A 23,300-nucleotide genomic window follows, 5' to 3' on the forward strand; every position below is an offset into this window, starting at 1 on the left:
TGGGGAGTGATGGAAATGTTGGCCACCTTGATTGTGGTGGTGGTTTCATGGGTGTATACGTCTATCAAAATTCATCAAATTGCATATCTGAAATATGTGTAGTTTACTGTACAGGGACCCTACCACAATAAAAGTGTTAAAGAAGGAAGTTGAGTCTTATTCACTTATGCATTCAGTGAATTTATTAATATGCCCAACAAACAAAATATAAACAATATGTTCTATCAGCCATTCATTAAAACAGTAATAACCAGCTACTATGTATGAGTTAGTAATTTAAAGTTGCATAATTTTGTGAACATTTGTAGTAAATTTTGGGAGTTATTTCTCTCCTTAATTTGGCTGCATAAGTAAGCTTCTTTTTTAAATTATTTTTTATTTCAAATGTTTTATTTTTCAGACGATCTTTACATATGTTTATTTCAACTTTGAGGAAAGGAAGGTGGAAAACTGGATATAACAGCTTGTGCCTTTGTGGGGGAATAGAGATCCTCAAAAGAAAGCAAGTTCTCTTTTGTTCTTTTGTGGCTTCTTTGTGGAAATCAGCACCAAAATACTTTATGAAGTAACAGCTACAGAGCTTCCTTAGGTAGTCAAGTGATTGTCCGCCCCCAAGTTCATAGCAGCATTTGATGCCCCTTTGCAGGTTATATGGCACTTTGCTTCTAACCTCTTAAGTAGCTGTCACTGTAGTGTTTTTGTGTGTGGACTTGGCGCATCTCCTCTGCTAGAGATACGGCTTTTCCTCATCCCTAGAGAGCCGTGAGCATCAGAAGAGATGGTGCTGGCTTGGACTAGGAAGCAGCAGTAGCAATAGACAGAGTAAGACAGGGTCAGATTTGAGTAATATTGAAAGTAAAGATCATACCATTTCCTGGTTGATTAGCTGTGGGGTGTGGGGAGAAGAGAGGAGACCAGGTTGCCTCCAGCCTTTTATTTTGACCTGAACAGTTAGAAGGGTTCGGTTGCCATTTTAAGAGACTGGGAAGAACAGCCTTTCAAGGGACAGGGAGGGAAATCATGAGTTCAATGTTGGACATCGATAGTACCTTTTAGACGTTAAAGTAGGGGTGCTCAGTAGGCAGTTAAATATGTGAATATGGAAGTCAGGGGATGGGTTTCATCTATAGGTGTGTTGCCCAATATGGTAGCCACTGTTCATGTGTGATTATTTAAGTTTGGATTTAGAGAGATTTAAATTAAATACAAAGTTTTCTTCCTCAGTCACACTAGTATACTGGGGCTCAACAGCCGCATGTGGTTGTGGCTGCCCCGGGGACAACATAGGGTTATAGGGATCTTCATCATCGCAGAAAGTGTTGGAAAGCATTGGTGTAGAGCTATGAGCTGGGGAGTGGTCAGCATGGAGGTTGCACTCAAAACCACAGGGCTGGAGGAGATCATGGAGAGGAGTGAGAACAGATAAACAGGAGAAGAGGTTAAGAGGTTGGCGGTCACATTGACATTGAATCATTAGGAAATAAGGAGGATTCAGCAAAAGAAACCAGCATGAAGATCGGTGAGGCCGGAAAGGAGGAAGCAGTCAAGTCTGTCCACTGCTGCTGACTGGTTAAGACAAGGCCATAGACTGCTGGCAAGGACAAGGTGCCCTTGAAAGAGTAGTTCCAGTGATGTGTTGGGCAGAGATGCCTGAGAGAAAAGGACAAGGTGCGAATGAGGAAGCGTGTGGAGACCCAGAGAAAAGGCAACTCTTAGAGGGATTTTTGCTGTAAAGGGTAATGGTGAAATGGGACGTGAGATGGAGCGGTATGTTTGACATCTTGCTTGTCTTTGTTTCACAGTGATGACACGTTGATCTTCAGTCTTTTTTTTTCCCCTCTTAAATGCATCCTGCTGTTCACAGCAAAATTTTAAAATGTTTTACAGTGAAACCATATGTCACGTATGGCTTAGGTTCTAGAATCTGTCTAAAAGGTGAAAGTAGAATGTATTTTACATGCTCATTGAAAGTGTGTTAAACCACTCTTAAATCACCAGACACTCAAAAGGCAAGAACTAATGTTAGTTTTTACTTTCTTTGCATTTCCATTGGGGATCCTTTTACCCTGTGGCAGTACAAGTCAGGATCTAGTTTGAATGGGGTGGTCCTAGGAAGTGGAGTTAAGTGAGTGGATCTCTTTCTCTATGGCACCTGCACTTGAATCTGTCTGTCTTACGTGCGCATGTGATAAACTCCGCTGTACTGTGATATCATCCCACTCTTCAGCCTCAGCGCCCTATAACTCTTAACGCATTTCACCTATAGTGCTGCCACGCGTACGTGTGTGATATACTGCATTATTGTCTCCCCTGCAAGATCTCCTTGTTACTATTGCACAAAGAAAACAGCAACCGGAAGTGTTACACTTGAGATGCTGCTTTAACTGAAGAAATTGAGTTGAAATGTCTCTGAGCCATCAGTATGATCTTCTGAATGTAAATCTCTCAAAATTCTAGCTTGATTGTGAATAAAACTCCCAAGGGTCTGTGTTTACATAATTTCACATGAAGACATTAACAGAAATGCTGCAAAAACCTCAAATAAGGCAACATACTTTTTATTCAAAATATATGAGATGTTATAATTGAATATGTTATTCCAAGAACAGTTGTGTGACTTAGCTGCAAAAAAAAAAGAAAACGAATAGAAAGATCTTCAGGACTCGAAGACTCCTAGGACCTTGATTTTGAGAAGGATTTCATTGGTGACTGATGAAGATTTGGCATTTGTCAATTTTAATGGTACCACCTATTGTGTTTTGTTTTTGTTTTGGATCAGGGAGAGAGGGGAACGAAGGCCCATCTATTAACATTTTGGTTGTTTCTGGGAAGCACCATGATTTGTTTTGTCGTATGACAAATGGTGCCTACACCATGGAATCTTCAGAGTAAGCCATGATATTTCTGGAGACATTTAAACTAATAGCAAAGTGGAAACCATTCAGTAGCACCCTAAGGAGTGGTCTGGAATAATGGAGGCCCTTGAACTGCTGCCACCCACCCAACTTTAATTGAGGTGGGATCCCACCAGACAGAGATAGAGCCAGGGGTTCCTATTTTTAACTGGAAATCTGCTTGCTGCTTGGGCATGAGTGCCCAGTTCTGGTGGTAACAAATTTTCCACAAGACTCATGGGGTTGGAGAAACCCAGCTATTTATATTCATGCTTTGAGCTTGAAAGTAAAAAAAAAAGGAGTACTTAAGAAAAGAGAGGATCAGGAAGGGGGCAAATAATGTGTGTTTACCCCCACCAAAAACAAGGGAAAGGGTGCTACTGTCCCAAGACACCTTTTGTTGGAGGTCCTAAATTCAGTCACCTGTGTGATCTTTCTCAAGGTTTTCTTCTCAGGTTTTTTTTTTTTTTCCAATGAAATAATAGCTACATTATAGAGTTGTTAGAAGACTGTTTTCAGATAATGTATAGAAAAAGCCCAGCAGAGTGTCTGGCACTTGGGAGGTGCCAGTAAATGATTGCTCTTAATTTAGTAGTCAGTCAGACCTGATAGGATCAGATTTATCCCAAGTCCTTGCCCTTTTGAGGTCAAATCCATTCTAGTCTATATATTACCAACCCCTATTTCTGATCATCATTCTTTTTGTCTTAACTGCTCATTCTGGTGCACAATTAACACAGACTCTTCGGCAAATTCTCATTGGAAATTCTATTGGAAATCTGCCTGATTCTAAAGTTGATGGTAGGCGGCTCTAAATAAGGTATTCTAAGGTTTTATGAGTGCATCCCTCGTGCCCACCACCTGCTAGCATCAGGGGAGGGATTTTTAAGTTGTAGCCCAGGATATATCGTAAAAATGTATATACGTAGATTTAGTTTCAGTCGTCATCTGTGGGGCACCACTGTGTGTTAGTTCCATGCTAGGCTTCCAAGTTTAATGTGAAGGTTTAGACCACATGATATAACCTTTCCTTCAACAGAATGTAAAAATAAATATTTTTGCTTTATTAATTGGGTATACCTAGAATTGAGGGTATTGGGGGCTTAGAGTAAATATGTTTTCCCTATGATCAGTCTAAATCACAGTTTTGATGATACGGCCATCCACATTTTAAAGTATCATGGGAAAACTTAAAATCAATATAAAACATACTTAGGAACAATGTTGTGGACCAACTTTAAGGTCAAAATGTCATACAAATATCTTGAAGATGTTCAGTGAGATTTCTGGAATTCCAGGGTCTGACCTGTTATCTTGATCTCTGATTTGTATCTTCCACTGTCCAGATTCTGATGCAAGGCAAAAATCCGGGGATAGCTTGGAAGTATGCACTTCCCAAGGTCACAAACGGAACTCAGCCAGCCTCAAAAAGACACATCCACGCCTGGAGCACAGTGCAGTCAGATTGCTCCGTCTCCTGTGGTGGAGGTAGTCTATTTCCTAATTCCGTCTTCCAAGTCTCTTCCTAAAACAGGTTCCTCCACTCCAGGTCTCTTTAAATTGTATGGTTTAAATAAGCAACAAAAGAACTATCTTTATGGGAACCATCACTGTAAAAAAAGCAAATATTATTTGTACTCTTCGGGGATTTTCCTATATAGAAAGGAACCAACTCTCAAAAAACTCAAGTCAGCTACAACCAGGATTCAAAAGTTATGCAGCTGAAACTTACAGGGGAAAAAGCAACATATATATATATTTATTTTTTAATATAAAGATATTTATGTATTTATTTTTCTGCTTACAGTTTAGATTCTTTCTGTTCTGACTTTTTGTTATTGTAAACTACCCAGGGGATTTAGAGGAGGGAGGGGCAAGGCAGTAAGGACACGTGCAAGGCAGACTTAAGACAGCGATCTGACACATGGAGACGGTGTCATTCCATCCCCTTGCAGTAAGGTCAGCAAAGTCTTTATCTGCAGGGAAGTGGTTTAAATCTGAGAAATAACCTTTGGAAGGAAGGTCTTTTATTTAGATCCAAAAATATCACACATATGTGCGTAAGTCACACTTGCCCCTTTGGGAAGAATGAAAGTCCATAAATAAGTCCATGAAACCAAAGCATGAAGGTTGGCCACTCATTTCCTTATGCCCAGAGCACCTGGTGACAGTCGGTCCTCATACTGTATCTATCCCACTGAGCAAAATGGGGCATCTTGGAACCAGAAACAGAGCAGAAATATAGAAAATGAAGAAATTCTTCAGTCTGTAAGACCTGTTCTTCAGCTGCCCATGCTAGGTAACAAAATAGGAGGAAATGCTTCTTTTTTAAAATATGTGTATATTAAGTAATTAAAAGGGAATATATTTTTATTCATAAGCATTTTAAAGGCAATATGCTATAAAGAAGAAAAATAATCTCTCAGAGTCCTTTAATCAGCAATAGCCAATGTTAATACTTTGGTCTTTATCATTCTAGTCTTTTTCTTATGCAGACATAAAAATATGTGTTTGACAGACTCAGACACGTGCCACACATACTGATTTTGTATTTTTTTTCGGCTAACAGAAACCATTGCTATAGACACATCTTTGTGCTCTTTTCACGTAGTCTTTGAATATGAGCAGTTGTTCATATATCAAATGCTCTTGGAGATAGTTTGCAATAACTTCCTGTTATTTCAAGGAGAGCACAGTTCCTTGGGAAGGAGAGAGATTCAATTCATTTTCCATTTACAGGGAATAAATGCAGCCAGGGGGAAGATGTTGGACAAGTGCATTCTGGGATTCTCCCTTGCCTTGAGTTTGCAGTCCCTTCATGTGACTCCCAGACCACGGTGTGTCCGAGGCATAGGAGAAGAAGAGTCCAAATGAATAATTTCTCCAGAAGCGAACTCTTAACTCTAGGGAATCCCAGTGTTTTTGATCAAATCCTCCTGAAAGTAAACCCACTTCAATTTAATCATTCTAGCAGGAGTGACTTTTCATTGTTGCTCAGTTTCTGTTTTAAGGAAAAGTCCATGGAAATAAAAGCACAGTTGAAAGAGGAGATAGTGTTCCTATGTGGGGAACTGAGCAATAGTTTACCTCTCCCTCTCTCTGTCTCTCTCTGTCTCTCTCTGTCTCTCTTTCTCACACACACACACACACACACACACACACACACACATACACATGCATGGCTCTGATGTGAAGTCCTGACATAAACACTGAAAGCAAGGCAGTGGGGTGCCACTAAACAGAGAAAAAACACAGTCCTAGCAGACAGGTATGAATACACATTCAGTGAGTTCAATTCTCGTTTATATATGCACCATACTCTGACAGAAGTAGAAGATGCTTCATGAAAAAGCAGAATCTTATAGTTTTCACAAATGATTCCCCAGTGATTTCTCTGAAGAACATATTCCATTAGATATGGGTGATGTGAGTTAGTTCTTGTGGGGGGTTTCCCTGGACAGCTGCCCTGTTTTCAAAAAGTTGCCTTTATCACTGTTTGGTTCTAGAATTCATAGCAGTCTTGAAAACTAAAAAGTTACATGTTAAAAAGTACCAAAATACGAACACTATTATCTCGGGGGAGGTGGGTGGGGGATTCATGTGAGTTGTCGATTTTTATCAAAAGGAGGCGTTTTTTAACACAATATTTGGATTCCGTATCTTCAGTAAAATACCACGACCCTGGTAAATCCAAAGTTAAACTGGGAAGCTAAACTGAACTGGTTACTTGTAATGTTCACTTTATAACTTTTGATGTCTTAATTAGGTTACATAAGTGTCAAGGCCATTTGTTTACGAGATCAGAACACTCAAGTCAATTCCTCATTCTGCAATGCAAGAGCCAAGCCAGCAGCTGAACCCAAAATATGCAATGCTTTCTCCTGCCCTGCCTAGTAAGTCACCTGGAAATGTCTTTCTGGTTGCATTTGTACTCATATGTGCCTTTATTGTTGGTATGAGATCATTAAAGCTACTGTCAATGCTTCTGATCAAAAATGATTCTGGTAGATAGAATGACTCCCACCCCACAAAAAAGGCAAGAGAAGAAAGAAGACGATAGTTGTGGTTAAAATATATAATTTTTTCAAGTTACATATTTTAATGCAAATTTGCTTCACACATTCCAACTCTGGCTTGCCAACCTAACCTTGGGGTTAAAAAAAAAAAAGGCATGAAGTCGTCTTTTTTTTTTTAACCTTTGCCTAGAGACTCCTTTTCTCTGAACTGAATCAAACATATTTGAATAACACAGAATCCTATAGTCATTAAATTTCTATGTGGTTGTATGCTTTTATGTAGTCATCCAAGAATTTAAAAGTCATAATACCATGCAACCCATGAAACCCCAAGTGCAGATTACACAGTAGCAAGACCCAAGGAAAAAGAACGGAGTAGAGGCCAAGTGGTAACCCCATTTTTGATGAGGAGACCCTAGGAGGAGTTCAGTGGGTTTGCTTTTGGATTGCTTTTTAGCCACGCTATTGTTTGAACACTAATTTTAAGTAATCTTCCCAGCCAAATGAAGTCTCTTCTTGTGGGACTTGTCTTCTGCCAAATGTATTTATAGAGCTGACAGAGTTTCTTCTAAAGAAATGTTGTGTTCACTAATGTTTCAGATCATCTTAATAAGTAGTGTTTGCTTTGTGGTGATGTGATAATATTGCACCATCTTTTATAGAGCTACGCATTTTTTTCCTTGTAAATAGTATGTTTATCATAATTGTCTGGGGCAGCAGCTACCCACCGATCCCCTGTGCCCAACTGTCAACCCAGTTTTTCCTCTTAGAATTTGGAACCAGCTGGATCCTGAACACAAAAAGGAGAAAGAAACTTGGGGGGCTTCCAGGGATTTCTGCCTTTTGCTAAGAAATGTCTGGTTCTAAAAATATCCCATGGCTCTAAGACCTGATCACCAGACAGTGTTATTGACCCTCGTGGAGTAATTTCTCCTTTAGATGGTGTGTGCGTGTGTGTGTGTGTACGTGTGTACGTGTGGGGATTGTCAGTACATGTGAATGGCAAGCTGATACCATCTTACGTTAAGCCTCTTTTCCATCGTTGGTTAGCTCGGCCAAGCAAAGACAGGGACCCCATTCATATGTACATCCATGAAGAGGGAGAGGGCATTGGCCCTGCTTCACTCCTGGATCTTCCCTGATGACTACATAGAAATGATCTGTGCAGTAACAAGTTTGCCGGCAATTTAAAAACGCAACAGCTCCTTGGCTCTGCAGGGTTGGAGTGCTGATGGCAGGATCTTTTGCTTCTTTCCCCTTTTTGCCACCCTCTTATTTATCTCAGTATTTCCTGCTGAATAATGCAGGGACTGTTCTTCTCCAGGGATATACCAGAAATAGGGAGTTAGCCGATTAGAGTTCTAAGGGCAAAGGTATGCATCTGACCTAACTCCGTTATTTTCCCATGTAATGACCGTGTTATGTGCCCTCACCGGACACCACGTCCTGAGCTCAGACCTGGGAGGTGGAGATGAATAGCTTATAGTTCCTGCCATCAGTGAACCCACCATCGAATGGAAGAGGTGGACTTGTCAAGAAATAACTGAGATGCAGTGAGATACGTGCTATAAAAATGCTGTGTGTAAAAAGCAATGAGGAAGCAAATGGACCGTGGAGGCATCTGAGGTGGGGGTGATGGGGAAGGAGGCTGGATGGATGGCGACCCTGGGGCCTGAGTGTGGAGAACTATGCATGTCACACAGAAAGTCTACCTGTGTTATGCTTTCCCTAGCACTTATACAGATTCATCATATTTGCCACATAAAGAAAAGAAACTTGAATTTAGTAGATAAAAATGCCATCTTTATAGGCTAATGTTGAAACTCGTAATTTCATAATAACATACATGTTTTCATCTTGTACAAATATGAGAAATTATTTTATTTGATGTCATCTTTAAATAAGATAACACGGACATGCAAGGTTTTAGAACACATGTAATCCTACAATTCATTACTCAGTTCTCTGGGCTAAAGGAAAGGTCTTTAACCTCATGCATCAGGCTTACGGGGAAACCAGTGAAAAAAAGGACTAGGAAAGTGCAAAAATGCAAAAGTGCAACAGAAACACATTTGGTCTTAGTGGTATTTTACATCTTAAAATGATCCTTAGAATATTTATAAACCAAGATCAGTTTTTGACATGGCTGCTTGGACTGAAATGTATTGTGATCATGTCTGGTGGATCTTTGTTATATGCAGCTTTCAAGTCATAGAATTTTAATTAATTAAAAGCAGTTGTTGGAAACGATTTATAGTTACACTTGATCACTCTTCACTAAACACCAGCTCTCGGAGAGCTGTGAAAAAAGTGACCTTGAAATCTTTAAAGAACTCAGGGTTCTAGCTCTAATATCAGTAAATTTTAAGGCTAACCAGAAAAAGCATTGAGGGGAACTGCCCACTTAGAAGTATTCTTTGTAAGACCCTCTCTGAGTGTGCCCCTCTTTCTCCCTCCCTCCCTCAGTGATGTCTCATTAATCTTGTTATTGTACTTTGCAGTTATAAAATACCGTCTTTCTTTGCATATCCACCTCTTCCATAGGCTCCTTATTAGGAAGAACATTGCTTCATTCACTTTTTCCAACCCTAATGCTTAGGAGAGTCGCTGGCACAGGGTAAAGATCCTAGTAAATCTGGCTGAATGAATGAATTGCTCAGATTTCCAAATGGCACGTGTTTCTTCCCCTACAGAGAGGGTGGGAATGTATTTTTCCCCAGAACTATGTGACGATTAAATGTGATTCCCTACAGATGGACCACCTAGGTGTAGGCTTCAGAATCTACAAAAGGACAATCAGTATGAGTCACCCTGATTGGTTCTACAGTGGATTGAAGGCTTTCATCAGGTGGTTCACCTTTCACAGTAACCGCTTTGGAAGTGATGCTTCAAAGTCCCAGGTTCATTGAAAGTGATTTTTGTCTTTCACTGGAAGCTGGAAGCCAGGCGAGTGGACGGTGTGCAGCAGGTCCTGTGCGGGGGGCCAGCAGAGCCGGAAGATCCAGTGTGTCCAGAAGAAGCCCTTCCAAAAGGAGGAAGCCGTGTTACATTCTCTCTGCCCGGTGAGCACACCCACTCAGGTTCAAGTCTGCAACAACCACGCCTGCCCTCCAGAATGGAGCCTTGGGCCCTGGTCTCAGGTAAGTGGGAAAGACTTGTTGGGAGTCATTGGTCTCATTCCCCATGGAAAAGGAAGGTGACAAAAATATAGGTGGTGTCCTTTGCTCCCCCAAGAGGCCCTCAGCTGTTCACCCCTTCTTGGGAATCACTCTGGGTTAATGTGATGGGGCGTTTTAATTAGCATTTTTAGTGATGCTTGCACAGCCTGAAATGTGAACCCCTGTACAACAGCTTAGAATCCTTTGAAGTCAAGAAATTAGAGTGTGGAGGCCATTGAGGCTGGACTAGGGAGGACAGAGAGACAGGAGTTGAGTGTTGGAGGATTGGCAGGTGAAACTGGCTACTGAATTCACCAAAGCAAATGGCAAATACCAAGAATGAGGCATAGAAAGGATACTGAACTCTTGCTTCAGTGAAGAGGTGCAGTTAGAAGAATTCCAGGAGGAGTTGGCCGTAAAGTTGGCTCTGGCCACAAACTCCCAATGAAAGGTACAAACTCAAGAAGCAGGAAGCGTCCTAGAACCGCCTGCCGCTCACAGCTCAGAGGCTCTCCACCGGGGGCGGTTTGGCAAGGAAGCCATTTTTGATGATCACAAGTTAGGAGGATGGTGCTTCTGGAACCTAGTTGGTAGAAATAAACATCCTACAATGCACAAGATACTGTTTTTAAAAAGTCCGGCTCCAAAAAATTATCTGGTCCAAAATGTGTGAGAACCCTGGTACACGGCCTCCTTGTGGGTGAGAGCCCAGCCTCTGCTAAGCTATGGATGGCAAGCCCATTTTAGGGGTTAATTAAAAAGAAAAAAAGCAAACAAAAGAACACAGAGGTTTCATCACCTGAAATATGAAGCCAGGTAGCAGCCCCTGACCACATTTCTACCAAGTTTCCCCACAGGGCACCTCGTCTCCTGGAAAGCACTGATTTCTGATAAAGTTCAGCACTGCACTCACTGCTCCGTCGCCAACAGTGCTCAGAATAAGGCTTTTGTTTGTTTTTCAATTATAGGATATTATGGGATTTAAAGAAAATGTTACAACTGTACCTGATAGAGAAATAAGGTTCTAAAAGTGGACAAGAATAGCTTTGAGTATGCTTAGGTGTACCTTAAAATGAAGGGATATATTCATTTATAGTGGAGGGTAAGTCTAAGTAGTGTACGGTGTTCAGGCTGGCCTCTTTCTTTGCAATCAGGAGTTAAAATTTATAAGAGGAGACTTCAAAGGGCCGTTTAAGTCAAGTGTGTGTGGTGGGCCAATCCCAGCCTAGAGCCAAAGTCTTCAAAGTGATCTTGGGCAGGTTTTGAACCAAAAATCTGAAAGCAAGGACATTATTTGCCACCGTCACTACTTCACAGTTCTGGTGCAAGACAGAGTAGCTAGTTTAGTAAATTTCTGTTAGAAAAAAAAAACCCATCTTCAGACCTGGGGCAACGCAGCGGCCCCCAAGCATTGAGAATGTAGGAAGAGAACAGCCGTCCGCACTTAGGGTCTCTGGATGGAGGAACACTTTCTCCTGCTGGCTGCGAGGGCTTTCATTGAGCATTTGGTTCTAGTGCTTAAAAATAGCTTTGCAAACACGTCATTCACCTTGAAGACAGTCCTTTGAGACTAGCGTGTAAATGACTTTTTTTTTTTTAATCTCAAGTGCTCTAAAACCTGTGGGCGAGGGGTGAGGAAACGTGACGTCCTGTGTAAAAGCACTGCCGCAGCAGAGGGCGTCCCGGAGAGCCTGTGCGCCAGCACCCCGAGACCAGAATCGCAGGAGGGCTGCGTCCTGGGGCGATGCCCCAAGAACAGCCGGCTCCAGTGGGTCGTCTCCTCGTGGAGTGAGGTACGAGTTTAGATTTACCACTGGGTTTTTTGGAAATGCTCAAATCACCCACCAGCATCGGGGCGCTCAACGCTCCTTTCTTGTTCCACACTCATCCTAGCTGCCTACTCCTTATGCACGCTTCCCCTCCTGACTTCTTCATCAGATACTGATAAGCACTCATCGCACTGACAGGACAATACGTCCACCTCTCTTGCCTCACTTTCCTTAAGAGACATTATAACCCAATGGCTAAAGGCTTGGGCTGGAATCAGACTTAGCCACTTTGAACACAGCCTTCAGCGTTATGTGTGTGACCTTAGGCTAAGCCTCGCTTTCCGCATTGGTACAATGGAACTGACCTTGCATCTCCCTCAGAGAGCTGCTGCAACGACGAAGCTCAGTGTCATCCTTCATCATGACAAGTTACACTGACGCCAGTGCCTACTGATTGCTTCCGTTCATCCAGGCCCCACGTAGTATCCCATAATACTCTTCAAAATACTTAAAACCAGAACAGGTTTTCATATACTTATTTCATCAGCCTCTGTCCTCTTTCTCTTTTTGTTTTTCCTGCCATATCACAGCAACACGTTTTATCTCAGCCCCAGAGAGAGGCAGGGTAAAAATGAAGGACAACTGTAGGTTATGCAGTGTTTCCTCCCACTCAGTGGCCCTGCCTCCTTGGCACAGACTCCCAGCTCCCGAGGCTTCAGGTAGATTGGACCCACAGCTGTTGAACCCAAACGTGGACATTCAAACAAACACTACACAGAGATGCAGATCGCATCGTCTGTTGGTCTTGACTTTCTCTCCGACTGTGTCTCACTCACATCCACGTGGCATCTGGTGGTCCTGCTAGGCGGGGCCTCCTTTTGTTTTATGGTGCCGGTGAGATCTGTGACTTTGGGAAAGTGACTCCAATTCTCTGGCCTTTGGTTTCCTTACCTGTAGCACAAGGGACGGTGCTGTATTTTCAGGATCCTTCTGTGCCTGTGGTTGACCTGCCGTTGTCCCCTCCCTCTAAATTCACGTGGGTGGTACATCCTTCCGTCAGAACGGTGCTAAGTGCTTGCTGATGCCTTCTTTCTTGGACCCTAGTGCTCCTCGACCTGTGGTTTGGGCATGAGGAAGAGGGAAATGAAATGCAGCGAGAAGGCCTTCCAGGGCAAGCTGATAACTTTTCCTGAGCGAAGGTGCCGCAACATTAAGAAACCAAACCTGGACTTGGAAGAGACCTGCAACCGAGGGGCGTGTCCAGCCCGACCCACGTACAATATGGCGGCCGGGTGGTATTCGTCGCCATGGCAACAGGTGAGTGCACACAGACGGGGGTGAGGGGTTATACTTAAGTGAGAGCCAAAAAAAAAAAAAAAAAAGCAAAGGAGAGGCCGTTCACAACTGCTGCTGTTAGCTGTCCAAACGTAGCAAGCAAAGGGCCTGCCCTCGGCCAGCTCCACCACCTGCGTGGCCCTGGGCAGGTTACATCATCTGGGAGCCTCCATTTTCACATCCAAAAACCTGAGATAATACCTTGCAGAGCTAGTGGGGTTTTTTTTGTTTTTTTTTTTTTGTTTTCTTTTCCATAAGTAAATAAGACAATGGAACACACTCAGTCACAGGCTGTCAGGTAGTACTAACGTTCACAGTCGTTGCTATTAAACCCACCACTGGAGTCTTCTGTATGTTAGAAATGCTGCTCAGAGTCTTTACTCATTGTCTTTTCTTTTTTACTGTTTCCATTTTATTTTTTAAATTTTTAAAAATTTTATTTCTATTGAAGTGTAGTTGATTTACGTTAGTTTCAGGTGTACAGCAACGCCATGCAGTTGTACGTATATTTTTTTCAGGTTCTTTTCCATTAAATGTTATTATATTGAATATGTAGGTCCCTGTGCTATACAGTAGGTCCTTGTTGTTTACCTATTTTATATACAGTAGTGAGCATCTGTTAATCCCAAACTCCTAATTTATCCCTTCCCCACCCTTTCCCCTTTGGTAACCATAGTTTGTTTTCTGTGTGTTGGTTTTTACGTCCCGTTTCTGAAGAATATAATAGCTAACATTTGTCAAACCATTACTATGTACTATGCTACGTACTCCATGTTCATCCTCTATCCCCTCATTTCACCCTGGAAAGGCTCTTATTAGTGGGTATTACTGTCGCTATTTTGGGGATGAGGCAGGTTAAAGCTCAGAGAGGTAAGCAATTCAGCCACGGATACCGAGCTTTTAAACTCAGATGTTAGGGACACTGTTTCAAAAGATGGAGAGGACCCTGTAGACACATTGGTTTGGTTCTTACAGGCTAAGATTGGTGTGTGATGCTAAGTCTCAGAGAACAGTACATCCTCAGGAATCAGAAGCTGTTTCGGTCCTCTTAGTGCTCCAACCACGAGGTGTTGCAGAGCTCTTCAAAGAACTCTCCTGGCTTGAGAGGTGCTGCCCACCTCACCGTGAAACACGGCTGGGCGGGCTGGGGTGTGAACACAAATGTATAATAAGTATGTGTGTGTGTCTTGGGGAGGCTCTGGGAACTAAAATATGGAGGAACTGGAATGACTGCATATCTCTAATTGGCTCAGCACTATAGTAGGTGCTATGCCCATTGCTATGGAGTTTTTTTAAATTATTATTATTTTACTCACTTAACAGATCTGAAAATTGATTTATGTAAGATTCTTTGGATCAGGGACCAGCAAGTAATTTCTAGTGGGCCAAATCTCCTCCAACTGCTGCCTGTTTTTTTGTGAACAAACTTTTATTAGGACACAGCATGCTCATTTGTTTCTGTGCTGTCCATGACTGCTTGAGTGCTGCAAAGGCAGAGGTGAGGAACTGCGACCAGATCCCAAGGCCCATCAAGCCTAGCATATTTACTATGGTGAGAGGCGAGTTCCCCAGATGGCAGGGTGCGAGCTCACCTCCTCTCATGCGCACACCACAGTTACACCATGTACACGACCACTGTTGATGACTGACAAAGACCGGAACCTACCAGAAAAGATCATCTACAACTAAAGATAAAAAGAAGGAACCACAATGTGCCACGTAGGAGTGGCGGAGTTATGGAACACCCCTGGGTGGGCCATTCAGAAATGGGAGAGTAATTACAGTTGCATAGCTTCTCCCCAAGGAGCAAGGGGTCCGAGCCCCCCCATCAGGGTCCTGTGCCATGAAGACGAGCCTTCAGAATATTTGGCTTTGAAGGCCCGTGGAGCTTACTTTCAGGAGTTTCAAAGGGCTGTGGGAAAACAGACACCACTTTCAAAGGCTGTGCACAAAATCTCACAAGCTCTGAGACCCAGGGAAGAAGCAGTAATTTGAAAGGAGCCTGGGTGAGACCTAGACAGTCTCCTAGAGTTAAAGGAGGCAACAGAGCTCACCCTGGGGACATAGCCACTGGTGGCAGCCACTTTGGGGAGCTCATTCTACCACAGGGACACTGGTACTGGCAAGTGCCACTTTGGAGTACTTCCTCTAGCTCATTAGCCTAGCAGCCCAGCCCTGCCCAGCAGCCTGAAGGCACCAGTACTAGGAATGGCAGGCCAAGTAAGTAACTGGGTGGGGACAATGCCCCCTGCACCAGTGCACGGGCACTAGAGCTCTGAACCTGCAGATCCCAGGACCAGCAGGCACCGGCCTCAGAATCCTCTGTAAGTGATCCTGCTTTACCCTCGGGCACCAGAACGTGGATACCAGCCTCAGGACAACCGCAGCCCTGCAGCCTTCCAGGACAGGATCCAGCCCACCTACCAGTGGTCTGACACCTCTGGGACTTCTGGGACCTACAGCCAGACCCGACTCCGCCTGCCCCTGGGCCAGGACCTGGCTACGTGCACTGGTAGGTGGGCATCAGCCCTGGGATCTCTTGGACTCTGATCCTACCCACCAGCAAGCCAGCGCTAGTCCTAGGGTCCCCCAGCTAGCCACCTTCTGACCCTGACCCAGACCCACCAACAAGTGGCCAGCAGCCTCTGCACGAGGGAGGGCCTGGCAGCCAACTGAACCAGAGGCCAGCTGCACCTGTCAGAGCACCCACAGTAGCCAGCTATCACAACAGAAGGACCCCCCCCCCCAGCAGCCCTCACAGGGGGAAGTCCTAGAGCATATAGCTCTGAGGAGCAGAGGGCAGTGCGCTGCTGGGACACCTAAGATGTCACCTACAAAAGGCCACTTTTGCAAGGCCAGGAAATGTAACCAGCCCTTGAGATACCTGGAAATACATACAGCAAATTAAGCAAAATGAGGTAACAGAGGAACATGTTCCAAACAAAGGTACAAGATAAAACCCCAGAAGAAGTAATTGAAGTGGAGACAGGCATGAGGTAATGACTGTAAAGATGATCAGAAAACTTGGGAGAAGAATGGACACACAGAGCAAGAAGTTAGAAGGTTTTTATGAAGAACCACCAAACAGATGATGAATACAATCACTGAACTGAAGAATACGCTAGAAGGAATGGTGAATCACTATGTTGTACACCTTATATAATATTGTACATCAGCTGTACTTCAATTGAAAAATAAGCTTGCTAGAAGGGGTCAACAGTAGACTGATACAGAGGAATGGATCAATGGGCCGGAAGACAACAGTAGTGGAAAACACTGAAACCGGAAAAGGAAAAAAGAAGAAGAAGAGATGAAGACAGTTTAAGAGACCCTTGGATTAACATCAGCATACTAACATTCACATTATAGGGGTCCCAGGAGAAGACATCCAAGTCCAGGAAGCACAGAGAGTCCCAAACAGGATCAACCCAGAGAGGACCACACCAAGACACACTGTAATTAAATGACAAAAATTAAAGATAAGAGAATATTAAAAGCAACAAGGGAAGAGCACCAGGTTTCATACAAAGGCACTCTCAGCTGTCCTCTCAGCAGAAACTCTGCTGGTCAGAAGGAAGTGTCATGGTGATGAAAGGGAAAAACCTACACCCAAGAATACTCTACCCAGCAAGGCTCTCATTCAGATTTGACAGAGAAAGAAAAAGTTTTAAAGACAAGCAGAAACTAAGAGTTCAGTACCATCAAGCCAGATTTATGAGAAATATTAAAGGGACTTCTCTAAGTGAAAAAGAAAAGGCCACAAATAGAAAAACTGAAAAATATGAAAGGAAAAAATTATACAGGTAAAGGCAAATATTCAGTAAAAGTAATAAATCAATCATATACAAAGCTAACAAAGTTAAAAGACTCAAGCAGTAAAATCAGCTATATCCACAATAAGCAATTAAGGGATACACAAAACAGATATAAAATACGATTTCAAAAACTTGGGGGGAAGTAAAAATGTAGGATTATAAAATGCCATTAAAATTGAGAGTAGCAACTTAAAAAATCCTATATATGCTAAAAATCTATAATAGATCCATGCAAAAAAGAGAAAGGAATTTAAACATAACACTGTAGGTAATCAGCAAATCACAGGGAAGAGAACAAAAAGAAACAAAAAACTACAAAAACAATTTTTAAAATGGCAGTAAGTACATACCTATTCATAATTAATTTCAATGTAGATAGACTAAATGCGCCAATCAAAAGACATGGGGGCGGAGGGTATAGCTCAGTGGTAAAGTGCATGCTTAGCATGCATGAGGTCCTGGGTTCAATCCCCTGTACATCCATTAAAAGTAATAATAAAAATAAATCTAATTACTTCCTCCTCCCAAAAATTAAATTAAAAACAAAAGACATAGAATGGAGGTAGAAGACCTATACTTGGAAAACTGTAAGACACCGAGGAAAGAAATTGAAGACAACACCGGTGGAAAGATACACTGTGTTCATGGATTGGAAGAACTGATATTGGTAAAATGGCCATACTACCCAAAACAATTTACAGATTCACTGCAATCCCTATCAAAATACCAATACCATTTTTCACAGAACTAGAACAAATAATCTTAAAATTTGTATGGAAACACAAAAGACCCCAAATAGCTAAAACAATCTTAAGAAAGAAGAAAAGAGCTGGAAGTCATGCTCCGTGACTTGAGACTATTCTACAAAGCTAACAACAGTGTGGTACTGGCACAGAAACAGACACATAGATCAATGGAACAGAATAGAGTCCAGAATTAATCCCATGCACTTATGGTCAATTAGTCTATGACAGAGGCAAGAATATACAGTGGAGAAAATAGTCTCTTAAATAAGTGGTACTGGGAAAACAAAATAGCTCTATGTAAAAAAAATGAAATTAGAACATTTTCTCACACCACATACAAAAATAAATTCAAAATGGAGTCACGATCTAAATGTAAGACCAAAACCCACAAAAATCCTAGAAGAAAACTTATGTAGCACATACTTTAACATAAATTGTAGCAATACTTTTTCTGGATCTGCCTTCTAAGGCAAAGGAAACTAAAGCAAAACTAAATGAATTGGATCTCATTAAACTTAAAAGATTTTTCACAGCAAATGAAACCACTGACAAAATGAAAAGACAGCCTACTGAATGGGAGAAAATATTTGCAAATAATACGACTGATAAGGGGATAATATCCAAAATACATAAACAGCTCATATAACTCAATATCAAAAGACAAACAACCCAGTCAAAAAATGGGCAGTAGAACTGAATAGACATTTTTCCAAAGACATACACATGAGCAAAAAGACCATGAAAAGATGCTCAGCATCACTAATCATCAGAGAAATCAAAACCACAGTATCAGCTCCTACCTCTCAGTATGGCTATCACTGAAAATACCACAGATAGCAAGTATTGGTGAGGAAATGGAGAAAAGGGTACCCCTGTACACTGTTGGTGGGAATGTAAATTGGTGCAGACCCTGTGGGGAACAGTATGGAAGCCCCTCAAAAAACTAAAACTAGAATTACTTTATGACCCAGCAAGGCCACTCCTGGGTATATATCCAAAAAACATAAAAACACTAATTTGAAAAGATAAATGCAACCCAGTGTTTATAGGGGCATTATTTACAATAGCCAAGATATGGAAGCAACCTAAGTGTCCTTCAACAGGTGCCTGGATAAAGAAGATGTGATACATATATACAGTGGAAACTACTCAGCCATAAAAAGTGGAATTTTGCCATGTGCAACAACATCAATGGACCTGGAGGATATTATGCATAGTGAAATAAGTCAGACAGAGAAAGATAAATGTTGTATGTTACCACTTATATGTGGAATATAAAAATTATAGAGAACAAACTAGTAGTTACCAGTAGGAAAAGGAGAGGGGGCATTAAGAGGTACATACAACTATATATAAAATAAATAAACTACAAGGATATATCATACAGCACAGGTGATATAACTAATATTTTATAATACTATAAATGGAATATAATCTGTAAAAATTTTGAATCACTATGTTGTATACCTGAGACTTATATAATATTATAAATCAACTATACCCCAATAAAAATACTTACTATCTTGCTATTTACAGAAACAGTTTGCCAACCTTTGGTTTAGATGATTGGATAACAATCATGCAACTATATTTGTATTTGGGCTAACTGCAAAACTCACACTCTTTTTCAGCGCAGCGTATTTTTTCCTCCCAAATTCCAGTCCAGGTGGTGGTGTCCTCCCCTGTCCACAGTAAAACAAGAAAAATAAGGATAAGGCAGTGAACTTTTTAAAGTGAAACACATACAAAAATCAATTTTAAGGGCTATCTTTTCTATGATATTTTCTTGTTTATCCTTTCATTAGGAAATATCTTGATATGTGTGTCTGGAAGAAATCAGTTGACAGTCTTTGTTAGTCATCTTTTTTAAAATTTAGCTGGACAGTGAAATAATCGACTTCTAGGAAGCACCATGTCCACCATGCTAAACCAGAATTTGGCTGGGCACCGAGGGCATGATTCCAAAGCTGCCTTGGAGTATCATTTCTTTTGCTGTCCAAGTTTTGAACTATCCCCTTCACTCCTGCATCTGCAGAGATTGCCTGGAGTTCTTTAAATACTGTGATGAATTGCCTAGATGTGTCTGTATGTGTTTCTGCATTCTTATGGCAGCTTCTGAATTTCTAGAAGCTCTCTTCTTTATCAGTCACTTAACTGGGAGACACAAACTTTTGGGGAGATAGATTGCATTTGCTTAAGACCCTTCTAATCAGATCAGATGGCTCCCACATGTTAGGAGAGACTCAGTGGCCTGCAACCATGTGTGCCTGGCTCTGGACAAGCCCTGTTTTATCGACAGTTATCTTGGAAAAGTCACGAAGCATGGGATTCCTTTCATCTGATGTCACTGACAGCAGAAAGGACACCATCCAGCTGAGTGTTGCTCACTCCTTCCTCGTTTCCCTCTTCTGCAGTGCACGGTGACCTGTGGAGGAGGTGTCCAGACCCGATCAGTCCACTGTGTTCAGCAGGGCCGACCTTCCTCAAGTTGTTTGCTCCGTCAGAAACCTCCAGTGCTCCGGGCCTGTAACACAAACTTTTGTCCAGCTCCTGAAAAGAGAGGTAAAGGGCCCCACGCGCCAGCAGTTTTACTGCTCTTCTGTTTTTCATTAACCTCCCGATTGGATTGTGCAGCTTATGCATTGCACAACTCTAGGGGGCGCCATTCACATCAGTCTATGTGAACAATGCTCCTTGGAGCAGTATAGGCACAAATCCAGGGCAGTTCCTGCTCAAAATGATCTTGTTTGCATGGATATTCATCAACATTTAATTCTACAATAAGGCTGTTTAGCCATTAATTCTTACTTTGAAAGGGGGAGATGGTAATCTTGCAAGACCCTTGTTTTAAATTAAATTTAAGTCAAACAAAGTTACCCCCATGTGCCAGAGATTAAGCTAGTCTGTGGGAATGTAAGAGTAAACAAGAATTGCCCTCAAAGAGCTCACATTTTAATTGAGGTGACAGATAAATTACAGTCACAGTGAGTGCGCGTTGCCCTGGGACCGCACCTTAAGTGCGCTCCTAGTTCAGGTTAGTTCAAATGAAGTGCAGTGAGTGCTGGTGGGAAAGTGGGAAACTCAATTATCGGAGTGAACCTAATCTGATTTATTTTAAAGTGATCTGATGAACACCAGGAAATATTTCTTGTGCCAGAGAATCATTTTCCATCATGTACCTGCTGAGTTTTCTTTTTATCCAATCCCAGCTTTTCAAAAACTTCCAATTTGTGGTGAATCAGGCCTAGGCCTGTGACTTACGTGCTGCCCACGGTCCACGTCACTTCCCATCTCTAAACTGATGTTGTGTATCTCGTTATAGCCTTAGCTCCAGGCATCCGTTTTCTCTCCTCTGCTTTTCCTTCTTTCTTTTTTGAGGTTTGCACAGGATAAGACAACTAGTAATCTAGCAGCTGGTCAGCCAGGTCACCTCCGCGGCAATGCTGGCAGCCTTTCTCAGCAAAATCTTACAGGGGAGGAAGCAAGTGGGCATGTACTCCCAGACCGCCGCCTCCTCTCCTCACCATCGGTGATTTTTAAAATTTCCACCCTTTAGTCAGATGGCCACAGATGAACGCACAAAAAGACTTAGTGTGGAAGGCCACAGATAAAGGCCAGTGGCCAATCACGAGGACCGCTCAGCAGTGCCCATTTCCTGGGCACGAGTGTGAGGTGGTGCCAGGAGGCACGTGAGGGCGGCCATGGCTGCTGTTTATTATTTTGTGCACCCAGCAGCTGCACCACACCTGGTGCACAGCAGCTGCTCAACATGTTAAATGAACAAATGCAGGAGTGTATGAATCAGTGAAACACTGTGGGTTAAGTACTGCTCTTTTTAGCATTCTCCTAGGGACAAAAGAATAAGGCAGAGCCCTGTTCTTAAGCTTCAGGGAGCTCAGTGTCTCAAAGGAGGAGGAAGACACAGCAGCAAATAGAAGAGTTGAAGTGTCACCAGTGTTGGAACGGCGGTCACTTCTGATTTGCAGGGGTGGCGGGAGAGAGCAGGACGTGGGGAAAGGCTTTTTAGAAGAGGGACTTCTCTCCCTGCCTCTTAACTGAGTCACGTCTCCTTTTACAAAGAGGAATAAAGCCCAGGTATTACCTTCTGGTCAAACATTTGGCCTAGAGTTTCATGAAGTCTGAGATTTCCTCTCAGTTCTCCCTTTCCCATCCCAAAGCTAGGGAGGCTGGCCCGCACACACTGCTGTGTGGCAGTCTTCCCTCCTATGTCACCGGCAGGATGCCCCCTGGTGGAAGTGAGCTGACTGTATTTTCTGGCTGAGGGTTCTCAGGAAATACAAACAGGCAATAAGCACACCCATGGTGATGCAAGGAGGAAATTTCAATTCTTCAAATCTCTGAGACCCCCGCGATGGGCCAGGCACTCTGCTAGACACTGTGAGGGCATTGCAGTAACTCAGACTGGACCGTAGAGAAGATGGTTCTGCCCAGATGGGCAACATCCTGTCTTCCAGCACAGCCAAGCGGGTGTGCTGTCCCCGACACTCCCATCAGTGTGCCTGCCTAGGGCATTCACTCTATACCACCATCACTGTGGGATGCTTTACCGAGATGGCTTCACTGGATCTCTACTTTGGGGACCATCCCTAGGACTGGGTATTACATGCATTTTGTGTGTAAACCTTATTCAGAAAAGAGGGCAGCCCTTGTCAGTCACAACCCCATAACTGATAACAGAGTCTGGAAGATGCCTGGACTGCAGACTAGCGGGATGAAGTTGGAGGTGACTAGACACACAGTCCTAACAAGCTGCTCCTCAAGGAACCTCACCCCTGCTGGTCGGGAAGGGGATGGGGGGGCAGCCTTGTACATTGGAAGGAGGAAGGACTCTAAAGTCATAAAAATGGATTTAAGTCCACATTCTGCCACTTAATGTGTGAACACAGGCAAGCTTTTAAACTTTCTAAGCTAAGTATAAAATGGAGAAATCATGCTTACCTTAAAAGATTATTCAGAGTTAAATAAGAACCGAATTACCTCAACACTTACCAGTTTAGTGCTTACTGAGAACCAGAGACTGTTCTGGTGTCTGATTGTCCATTTTTTTCATGGTTCTGTCTCCAAAGTTTCACCCTTATGTCTGGAAACAGACAACAAACCAACCAATAAATACACAATGTCAGATGACAAAGTAGCAGAAAGTAAAACTGAAGAAGAGTACATGGAAAGAAAATAACTGGGGGTGAGGAAGAGGTGGGAATACCAGGTTAGATAGAATAGTCAGGCAAGGCCACTTTGATGATGTGATATTTATACAGAGACTTAAAGATGACATAGAGGGAGGTGAGCTATGTATGTATCTAAGAGGAGAGTGTTCGTGGCAGAAGGAACAGCAAATGCAAAGGCCCTGGGGCAGGAATATGTGAATCTGATCAAGGCAAGAGAGCAAGACAGCTGCAGTAGGTTGGATACAGTGAAGAGGAGTTAGGTGATGAGCTAAAAGTGGTCCTGGAGGTCTTGTCAGTCACTGGGATGTAGCTCTGGGTGAGATGGAAGGTAACAGAGAACCTGGAGCCAGAGGCACAGTATGATCTGACTCATGGGAG

General features: G+C 42.6%; 1 protein-coding gene across 1 annotated transcript in view; it reads left to right on the forward strand.

The window, feature by feature from the left end:
* Positions 1–23,300, forward strand: part of ADAMTS18 (ADAM metallopeptidase with thrombospondin type 1 motif 18) — a 71,569-nt gene that overhangs the window by 45,598 nt on the left and 2,671 nt on the right. The window contains exons 14-19 of the mRNA XM_031458019.2: positions 4,241–4,382; positions 6,661–6,787; positions 9,846–10,050; positions 11,676–11,861; positions 12,942–13,154; positions 20,148–20,295. Coding sequence (XP_031313879.1) covers positions 4,241–4,382; positions 6,661–6,787; positions 9,846–10,050; positions 11,676–11,861; positions 12,942–13,154; positions 20,148–20,295 — 1,021 coding nt within the window. The remainder of the gene's footprint in view (positions 1–4,240; positions 4,383–6,660; positions 6,788–9,845; positions 10,051–11,675; positions 11,862–12,941; positions 13,155–20,147; positions 20,296–23,300) is intronic.

Source organism: Camelus dromedarius, chromosome 9 (assembly GCF_036321535.1).
Source record: "Camelus dromedarius isolate mCamDro1 chromosome 9, mCamDro1.pat, whole genome shotgun sequence".
NCBI lineage: Eukaryota > Metazoa > Chordata > Mammalia > Artiodactyla > Camelidae > Camelus > Camelus dromedarius.